The sequence below is a fragment of the Poecilia formosa genome, unplaced genomic scaffold, assembly GCF_000485575.1.
Source record: "Poecilia formosa unplaced genomic scaffold, Poecilia_formosa-5.1.2 Scaffold288, whole genome shotgun sequence".
Lineage (NCBI taxonomy): Eukaryota > Metazoa > Chordata > Actinopteri > Cyprinodontiformes > Poeciliidae > Poecilia > Poecilia formosa.
In genome coordinates, this window is record NW_006800227.1 from 544,708 (window position 1) to 554,465 (window position 9,758).

Sequence of the window (9,758 nt, forward strand, 5' to 3'; positions counted from 1 at the left end):
GTCTTTCTACAGCGTCTCTGGAACCATGACTCTCCTCCACAGAGTCCAGACCAGATTCACTCAGCCTCTGTATGCTGGGATTGGACTCTGTAATGATAAATCCTCTGCTGAGTTCATTAAACTGAAATAGTCAACAGTAATCTGAGATTCAACTGGTCAAAATATAAGTAGTAGTTTCAGCTGTTTTAGTCTCCATCATTGATGAGAGTAGCTGCCATTTCTTCACTGCTCAGAGATCAGCTATTTGGATTTACTTTGTTGCTTTGTCTCTTTGTTGATGTTGGAGTTTGCTTGGTTTCTGCCATGGAGACTACCACGGCTGAACAGATTCACAGAAAGTCATTACATTTACATTTATTGCTTTGTCAGACCAAATGTTCAAATCTATGTGCAGATGAGCTGATCGAAACTGTGGTTATCATGATGATCATCGATCAGGACATTGTTTTATTGTTTTATTGGATAAAGATGAACTAACTTGGCCTCTAGAATTTGGTTAGCTCCTCTTGATGGGAGGATTTTATTATGCTTAATATTAATAAAATAAAGCCAAACTGTTTCACTCTATATGATTACAGAGTCACGAGAAAAGCTGAAATAGTTTTGGATTTAAATACACACTGACAAGAAGCAAGAAATTAAAGGTTGAGCAAATATGTAATGTTTTAAAATCAAACTTAATGAACATAAGTCCAGGTCATCTGTTGTTTTTTTCTGGACAGTAATGACTCTAGGAAATACAGAACTAACACAGTCAAATTGTTTGAAATTTGTAACGAGATTATTCGACTTGGGTTTAGAGTTTGATTAGAAACAGTCTCCTTACAAAAGTGGACAGATTTCAATGCAAAGACATTGATTTAGTTTTAAAATGCTCTCATATTTCTGTGAATCTTCTCAGTAATTATTTTCCCAGCTCTTCCTTCTTTTGGACTACGATGATAACCCCTATTAATGGATGTTTTTCATTAAAGATTATGTAAAACAATTGTCAAGTAATGATTGTGTGAACTGTTCAGACTGCAGATATGGTTTACAAACTAATTATTAAAAGTAAAAAACAGTCTATTTTTGTGATAAATATGGAGTTTTGGCTTCATTACAGATAGTTTGAATGCTTTGTAACAGTTTGTTTTTCATGTCTTCACTGATTAATTTTTTCTTGTGAATTGATTTTCTCTTTGGTAGAAAATCACTATTCTGGTATGACTGATTTTATTGTTTTTAATTGGACAGAATCAAAACAATTGTTTCAAAATGACTTATTCTTTGTGATTCGTGTTCACTGTATTATTCTACTGCTGCTCATCATGTTTATGTATCAATTATCGAATATATTTTTTTTACTTATTTACATTCAGCTTTAGCATTGAATTGGTGCAGATCAGAGAATAATGAAATGTTTCTCCTCAGGTCTAATTTGCAACAGGAACATCTAAGAATTATCTTTAATATTTAAACATTTAATGCAGCGTGTAAGAAAAGGTCTGATCTGTCATATTGTTTCAGAATTTGCTATAGTGTGATATTGACATTAAGAAAACAAATAGCAACCTATTCTCAAGAAAAAAATTAAAACATTTTAGATTGAAATTTCTGAATCCATCAAATAAAAGAAAAACTGATGTTTAGTTTTTACATGACTGTAAAAGACTGAATAAACATAATAGCAGAATCTTTCATGAATTTTGTCTAGTACCTTCAAATGAACACTAGATGGCAGTGTTATTGGGCATTCAACACGTGAATTAAGTGCCTTATTTGTAAAAGTTGTTTTTACTACTTTTTAATATATTATATATAATATATTACACTTCAAGGTGGACCTTACTTACTGTGACACATCCTCTATACACCCTGATGCTGAAACATAAATGGGTGCTGAAGGATACAGTCAAGTTCTCATGATGTTCAGAGTGGTCAGTTTCACAGATCCCGATGTTGCTTGCCTGGTTGGTTTCAACAAACATGCATAATCTGCCTCTGGTACTTAAAAAAACACAACTTTTAGAAACGTGTATGTAGTACCTCTAAACATTAGATGGCAGTAAAAGACAGAAACCAGGGTAAAGGTTTCATATTCAAAATATGAATGAAGCAGCTGGTCTGTAAACTGGGGCTTCGTTTTTACTGTTTTTTAATAAAGAGGGATTTACAGACACATTAACTTTGTTGCTGTATCGCTGTTGCCTGTCTGGGTGAAAAACTAAAAATTTAAATGATTAAAACTGTAGACTAAACACTGTTTTGTTTCCTGGGAAGAAATATCCAGTATAACCAGTTCAACCACTCAAACAGAGAGTCAAATTCAAACAACCCATTTCCTGGTCCTTCCCCTTTAACAATCTCAAAGACAAAGATCAGAATATTCAGCGTCAGGCAAAGTTCAGGAGCACAAGAAATAGAAAAGACGAGGATTTGGCTTCGTCACACTTTCAGTTGCTTTGAAAGATCCCGGAGTTACTCAGAGCTGAAATGGAGCAGCCAGGAAATCAGATGGATTCCATAACATTCTCCTGTTCCATCTGTTTGGATCTACTGAAGGATCCGGTGACTATTCCCTGTGGACATAGTTACTGTATGAACTGCATTAAAGACTACTGGGATGGAGAGGATCAGAGGGGAGTCTACAGCTGCCCTCAGTGCAGACAGAAATCCAAACTGAGACCTGTCTTGGTGAAAAATGTGCTGTTAGCAGAGTTGGTGGATAATCTGAAGAAAACTGGACTCCAAGCTGCTACAGCTGATCACCGCTATGCTGGACCTGAAGATGTGGCCTGTGATGTCTGCACTGGTAAGAAGATGAAAGCTGTCAAGTCCTGTCTGGTCTGTTTAGTTTCTTACTGTGAGAATCATATTAAACATCACTATGAGGTGCCTGCACTGAAAAAACACCAACTTTTCAACCCCTCCAAGAAACTCCATGAGAGCCTCAGTTCTCTTCATGATGAGATGATGAAGATCTTAATGAATGAATTTGAAACAGTCTCAGTTGCATCAGAAAGAGCTGAGAAGCAGAAGAAGCTCCAGGAGAGTCAACAACAAATCCATCAGAGAATCCAGGACCGAGAGAAAGATGTGAAGCTGCTTCAACAGGAGGTGGAGGCCATCAATGTCTCTGCTGATAAAGCAGTGGAGGACAGTGAGAAGATCTTCACTGAGCTGATCCGTCTCCTCCAGGAAAGAAGCTCTGAGGTGAAGCAGCAGATCAGATCCCAGCAGGAAACTGAAGTGAGTCGAGTCAAAGATGTTCAGGAGAAGCTGGAGCAGGAGATCACTGAGCTGAAGAGGAAAGACGCTGAGCTGGAGCAGCTCTCACACACAGAGGATCACACCCAGTTTCTCCTCAACTACCCCTCACTGCCAGCACTCAGGGAGTCGACACACTCATCCAGCATCAACATCCGACCTCTGAGACACTTTGAGGACGTGACAGCAGCTGTGTCAGAGCTCAGAGACAAACTACAGGACATCCTGAGAGACACGTGGAGAAACATCTCACTGATGGTCAATGATGTGGATGTTCTACTGTCAGAACCAGAACCAAAGACCAGAGCTGGATTCTTAAAATATTCAACAGAAATCACTCTGGATCCAAACTCGGCACACACACATCTGTTATTAACTGAGGTGAACAAAAAAGTAACAATAATGAAACAACAACAATCTTTTTCTCATCATCCAGACAGATTCACATTTTATGATCAAGTTCTGAGCGTCCAGAGTCTGACTGGATGTTGTTACTGGGAGGTGGAGTGGAGAGCTGAAGCAATCCATGTTGCTGTTTCCTACAAGGACATCAGTAGAGACGGGACTTCAGATGAATGTGTGTTTGGATTCAATGACAAATCTTGGGTGTTAAGTTGTTACACAAAGGGTTATACATCTTTGCACAACAGAGTTAAAACTCCAGTACCAGGTCCAGTTTCCTCCAGAATAGGAGTGTACCTGGACCACAGAGCAGGTATTCTGTCTTTCTACAGCGTCTCTAAAACCATGACTCTCCTCCACAAAGTCCAGACCAGATTCACTCAGCCGCTTCATGCTGGGGTCCGACTTTTTGACCTGGGAGACTCTGCAGAATTCAAAATATCGGAGTAGAACAGCAACGCAAAGAATCACAACAAAATACTTAGCTATGATACAGGACAGAATGAAAAATACATTTCAATAGATTATGTACATTTTGATTGACTTTTAAAGAGAAGAAAAAAGAAAAACTTCAACAGTATTTCTGCTTTGAAATATTCACATCTGCTGAAAACAAAAATCAATGAAGGAAAATGTTTAATTTTCAATCATATGTCAGTGTTAATGTGGATTTTGAAAAGTGTGTAAAATTAATTGTTTTTAAATAGGCTATATGACTTATATCGAGTACTACGTCTTACTCAGATATTCTTGTTCAAATTTAACAGGTTAGAATTTATGATTCATATTTTCTGCATGTCAAATATTTTTTTTATTTCCTCCAATGTGCGAGAGAGAAGCATACAAATGATTTGAAGACGTTTTTCATTTTATTTGATAAAGTCTGTACTTTATCAAATACTTTCTTATTGTTTTATATTTTTCCAACTGTAATGCTAATAAAAGTCTCTACAGAAAGTAATGAGTCTACATCTTGTTTTTAAGGCATCTACCTGCTAAAGTACAGACACCACTTCAACATTTCACTTTACAACCAGTGGTAAAATTAGCATGTTAGCTATTGCAGATAAAATTTGCCATGTAAAGGTAGATAGCATGCTAGCTTTAGCTGATAGCTAGCTATAGCTACTAACAGAATGTTAGCTAAAGGAGGCTAATGCAGCCATTAACTTCTTACTTGTCTTTCACAGAGAAGGCACTCCTAGACCAGTTCTGGTTCCCCTGGAGGTTTGTCTCTATATGAGTTTTCCTGTTTGATGTCACTACATATGCGCTCAGAGAGATTTCTGCAAATCCAGCAGCACAATGCAATCAACAGTCGGTTGTTAAATGCTCATTAATGAGGAGTTATTGCTGCAAGTCAATTGCTTGATGTAATCTGTTGGGTTTTCTTAGAAAGAAAAGTTTTTAACTAATTTTACTAATAAGCTGAAGTTGACGGATTGGACGGACGTGTCATGCTGTATAAAAATAAATATACAGAAAATGGTCAACTGGAGACCAAAGTCTGAAGTAAAATGTTTAAAACGTGAGAAATGCAGCAGCAGTCTGAAGTCTTAGCAGAGAATTTGCCCCGCCCAACCGCAGCTGCGGTTAAGCTCCTCCATTGTGTTCAAACACCGAGTTCAGCTCTGCTGCTGCATTTCCTGGTTCCTTCGTGTCACTCTGAAAGCTTTAAGATCAGTAGAATCACTGAGTTGATCTCACAAACTGCTGCAGATCAGTAAGTAACAAACTGGAGTTTGACTGCTAAAAGGAAGAAAAACCTGAGACATTCAGAGTTGTTGAGAACATTACAGCTTGGTTGATGTCTGTCACACAGCACTGCATTTGGTTATTAAACCGTCTAACTCAGACAAGCCTCCGTTGTTAGTGTGGATTTGGAATAGCGAGCATAGTGAGTATTAGTGACTTTTCTCAGCTTTGCTCATATATGTGATTCATTTGCAATGTGGACACAGAGTAGAATGAGTTTCCATTCATGCATGTCCTGCAGGTGGTTTGCTGCAGGACAGCTGACTGAGACTGACTGCAGTCTCAGTGGGAGGGACTCACTGCAACCCGAACTGCTCACTCAGGACAGTTTCTGAAGACTTATTGGAGCTTTCACACGTCGTCATAAAAGTCTGTAATAACAGAAACGTGGCTTGAGTTTTGCTAGTGGCTCTTTTGAAAAAGAGGGTCTGAAAAGTCACTAAATATGATGACAAAGTCTCTAAGATGTCAACTGTGTTTCTTTGGTCCTGATCAGAGGTGCACTTCCACCCTCAATTTAGCCCCACACTTGGCCATTCCCCTCAGTGTTTCTTACTGTAAGTAAAAATCCAGTAATCAAGACCAAACTTACTTTAAGTAAAATGGTGCATTCCCATGTAGACAGTAAAAAAAGGGAAATTTTGTAGATATTAGCAGGGACAGGAAATCAATGGAGAGAATGAAGAACGGAAATGATGTGTTTCATGTCAAGGTACTCTCATCAGGGTCCTGACAGAACTGTTCTGTACTTACTGTAATTTCTGTATGTTTTTTCTAGGAATCCCAAAGAAAAGCTCATTACAGTAATCAAGTCTGCAGATGACGAAGGCATGAACAAACTTCTCTACTTCTGGGAAGATCAAATGAGAAACCACAACTGTCCTCAGTGAAGGAAAGAGTTCATACTGAGTCCTGGTGGAAAATCTGAAAAAGACTCCAACTTGCCCCAACAGCTTCAGGTTTCTGCTAAGCTCTAGGAGAGCATCTGCCCTCGTTATGATGAGGTGATGAAGATCTTCCGTTGTACTGATCAGCAGTGTATCTGCTATTTCTGCACTATGGCTGAACTTAAAGGGCATGAAGCAGTCGCAGCAGAACCAGAACCAAAGAGCAGAGATGAGTTCTTAAAATATTTACAAGAAATCACTCTGGATCCAAACACTGTCAACAGGTTTCTGTTATTGTCTGAGGGGAACAGAAAAGTTACAAGAATGGAAGAACAACAGTCTCATCCTGATCATCCAGACAGATTCACTGGTTTTTGGTTTCAGGTCCTGAGCAGAGAGAGTCTGACTGGTCGTTGTTACTGGGAGGTGGAGTGGAGAGGAAGATTAGTTTATGTTGCTGTTTCATACAAGAACATCAGCAGAGCAGGAAGATCAAAGAAATGTTTATTTGGACTTAATGATAAATCTTGGTCATTACGCTATGACAGAGAAAGTTACACATTTTGGCACAATGACACCGACACTCCAGTACCAGGTCCAGTCTCCTCCAGAATAGGAGTGTACCTGGACCACAGAGCAGGTATTCTGTCTTTCTACAGCGTCTCTGGAACCATGACTCTCCTCCACAGAGTCCAGACCAGATTCACTCAGCCGCTTCATGCTGGGGTTTATATTTATCATAGCTCCTCTGCTGAGTTCATTAAGATGAAATAGTCAGCAGTGATCTGAGGTGGCTGGGCTCAGATTTAGTCAGTGGAGTTGGATTCTCCCTGAGATTCCTCTATTATTGTTAACTACAATCAGGTGTAGATTATTGGTGATTATCTCACATCTCTCCTAATTATAGGCATTAACTAATTTCCAGGTCAGTAGATGTGTGAACATTAATTGATGTAACTAACATTGCAAAGTTTTGTAGAAGTAAAATGTTTTAATGACATTTGTGTGCATTAAAAATGTTATTAAAATCTGTAGTTCTGCCTTTATGATGCTGAATGTCAATTATATATATATTTTCCCCATTTATAATAATAATAATAATAATAATAATAATAATACATTTGACTTAGAATGCCCTTCATATCTTTAAAACTGAAAGGTCAAGAAACAAAAATTTGATTAAAACCAATATCTAAGAAAATGTTTGAAAATGATAAATTTATCATCAATCAGAGTTTGGAAAAAATGTCTGTTTGCTTCTGTGGGGGTGGGTGCCTTTACATCCTAAACAAAAACTAATTTTTAGCTTACTTTTGTTCATATGCTGGCTGGTGCTTAACCAGTAAGGTAAAAGTGACTGTGACTAGATAAAAATAACTAAAAATAAACAGACTTTTAAACAGCTAAATGTCATTTAAATACTTCTCAAAAAGACTAGACACCTACTACTGCTTAGGAACTGACCGTCAGGTGCAACGCTGCTTTTTCTATATGCCAAGTGCATCACACGCATGCGTCCTGTATTTATGTGGGTCAGGTGCATCGTGTTGGTTTTGTGCACCACATGCATGATGTGCTTTGGGGAATGCGGTTGCATTCCTGTTGATAAGGTGCGCTGGCGGTTTGTGTTTGTGTCCTCCCATAATATCCTGCAGGCTTCTCCGGCTTCACACACTCTTCCTCAGTTTCTCTTTCATCGTCACTCATAATGTCACTTTGGTCTTGAGCTTGTTATCGTTTTCATCATGCTGAGGTTCAGACTTTTGAAACTCATTAGTAAAAAGCCGTATAGTAGCTGCATCCTTCTGGTCAAAAAGGGAGAAAATAGTAGCAACTCTGAAAATTACAGTTTTGTTTCTTTATTTGTGAATTTCTTGAACAGTCTAGGATTTATATATTATGTATAATTTCCTAAATGTTCTGTCTATAATCTTTGCTTAACTACCTCTTTTATAATTTGACCTTGCAATGAATTATTTGTCTCGGATAATTTCAATCTACTCTGCAAATAAAGATCTTATAAAGATCTTATAAGTTACTGAGTGACTTAATGAGTCACTCAGTGACTCATTAAGTCACTGAGTGTTTCTCAGTGACTTAATGGGTTGAAAAACTGATATTTATTTCTTGAATTAAAAGAGAAAAGGGAGAGCCTTAAGATAAGCTCATACTCAAATCAAAGCTGAAATTCACATGTTTGTGTTTCCTATAGAAAACCAACCAGTTTAGCAGGTTAAAAACATAATGACAAGTATTTTAAGCATGAAATCTGTGTCTTGTTTGCCCTCCTCACGCAACACAGATAAAAGTTTCCAAAACCTGTTCAATATTTCATTAGATCATACCCAAAGTTACCCAAGGAAGTTAGGTAAATTTGTTTGACAGTCAAGTATAAAGATTGCAGATGGAGTTGGCTCAAGTTTATGCTCATGCAGCAGATTTAAACTGATCTTTCACCTGGATTGAAATATGGTATGTCACCACTCCCATCTTGAAAAAAGGCAGTTTAACAGTTTGTTTCCTGGTTCTTTCATATATAGCTCAGACACAATCCAACTCACTGCATTGCCAAGTTGAAGAGCTGACAAGTCAACCTGCTGAAGTTCAATGAGAAAGAAGCAAATTCTGATTTGGCTTCTTCTGCAGCACATCTATTTGCAAAACAGGAAAGAAATACTACCGACGTTCCAAGGTGAAATGGCACAGAGACAAAATCAGACAGAGTCAGTTAAATTCTCCTGTTCCATCTGTTTGGATCAACTGAAGGATCCGGTGACTATTCCTTGTGGACACAGCTACTGTATAAATTGTATTAAAGACCACTGGGATGGAGAAGATCAGAGAAGAATCCACAGCTGCCCTCAGTGCAGGAAAGAGTTCATACCGAGGCCTGGACTGGAGAAAAACATCATGTTAGCTGAATTTGTGGAGGAGCTGAAGAAGACCGGACTCCAAGCTGCTCCAGCTGATCACTGCTATGCTGAACCTCAAGATATGGCCTGTGATGTCTGCACTGGGAGGAAGAGGAAAGCTGTCAAGTCCTGTCTGGTCTGCTTGGCGTCTTACTGCCAAAATCACCTTCAACCTCATTATGAATCACCTACGTTTAAAAAACATAATCTGGTTGAAGCTTCTACTAAACTTCAGCAGAGGATCTGCTCTCGTCATGATGAGGTGATGAAGATCTTCTGTCGAACTGATCAGCAGTGTATCTGTTTTCTTTGCACTATGGAGGAACATAAAGGCCATAAAACAGTCCCAGCTGCAGCAGAAAGAGCTGAAAAAAAGAAGAAGCTCCAGGAGAGTCGACAACAAATCCATCAGAGAATCCAGGACAAAGAGAAAGATGTGAAGCTGCTTCAACAGGAGGTGGAGGCCATCAATGTCTCTGCTGATAAAGCAGTGGAGGACAGTGAGAAGATCTTCACTGAGCTGATCCGTCTCCTCCAGGAAAGAAGCTCTGAG

The 9,758-nt window shown here is 38.5% G+C and overlaps 4 protein-coding genes across 5 annotated transcripts in view; all 4 read left to right on the forward strand.

The window, feature by feature from the left end:
- LOC103151689 (E3 ubiquitin/ISG15 ligase TRIM25-like) overlaps positions 1 to 955 on the forward strand; it is a 2,819-nt gene extending 1,864 nt beyond the window's left edge. Inside the window, exon 2 of the mRNA XM_007571867.2 lies at positions 917 to 955. Within this exon, the coding sequence (XP_007571929.1) occupies positions 917 to 955 (39 nt within the window). The remainder of the gene's footprint in view (positions 1 to 916) is intronic.
- Positions 956 to 2,350: 1,395 nt separating this feature from the next.
- LOC103151657 (tripartite motif-containing protein 16-like) lies at positions 2,351 to 4,202 on the forward strand. The gene has a single exon (XM_007571834.2). It carries the CDS (start codon positions 2,476 to 2,478, stop codon positions 4,099 to 4,101), a length of 1,626 nt encoding a protein of 541 aa, XP_007571896.1. The 5' UTR covers positions 2,351 to 2,475; the 3' UTR covers positions 4,102 to 4,202.
- Positions 4,203 to 5,267: 1,065 nt separating this feature from the next.
- Positions 5,268 to 7,283, forward strand: LOC103151656 (tripartite motif-containing protein 16-like). 2 transcript variants are annotated; one of them, XM_007571830.2, is made up of 2 exons: positions 5,268 to 5,374; positions 6,185 to 7,283. In XM_007571830.2, the coding sequence occupies exon 2, from the start codon at positions 6,414 to 6,416 to the stop codon at positions 7,065 to 7,067; it is 654 nt and encodes a 217-aa protein (XP_007571892.1). In that variant the 5' UTR covers positions 5,268 to 5,374; positions 6,185 to 6,413; the 3' UTR covers positions 7,068 to 7,283. The 2 variants fall into 2 exon arrangements, with proteins under 2 accessions (XP_007571892.1, XP_007571893.1); XM_007571831.2 differs by lacking the exon at positions 5,268 to 5,374 and adding an exon at positions 5,395 to 5,548.
- A 1,692-nt stretch (positions 7,284 to 8,975) lies between these two features.
- Positions 8,976 to 9,758, forward strand: part of LOC107838629 (tripartite motif-containing protein 16-like) — a 7,458-nt gene continuing 6,675 nt past the window's right edge. The window contains exon 1 of the mRNA XM_016681617.1: positions 8,976 to 9,756. Within this exon, the coding sequence (XP_016537103.1) occupies positions 8,991 to 9,756 (766 nt within the window). The 5' untranslated portion in view covers positions 8,976 to 8,990. The remainder of the gene's footprint in view (positions 9,757 to 9,758) is intronic.

Coding starts and splice junctions, on each gene's coding strand:
- LOC103151657 (XM_007571834.2), top strand. CDS start 2,476: ATGGAGCAGCCAGGAAATCAGATGGATTCCATAACATTCTCCTGTTCC.
- LOC103151656 (XM_007571830.2), top strand. CDS start 6,414: ATGAAGATCTTCCGTTGTACTGATCAGCAGTGTATCTGCTATTTCTGC.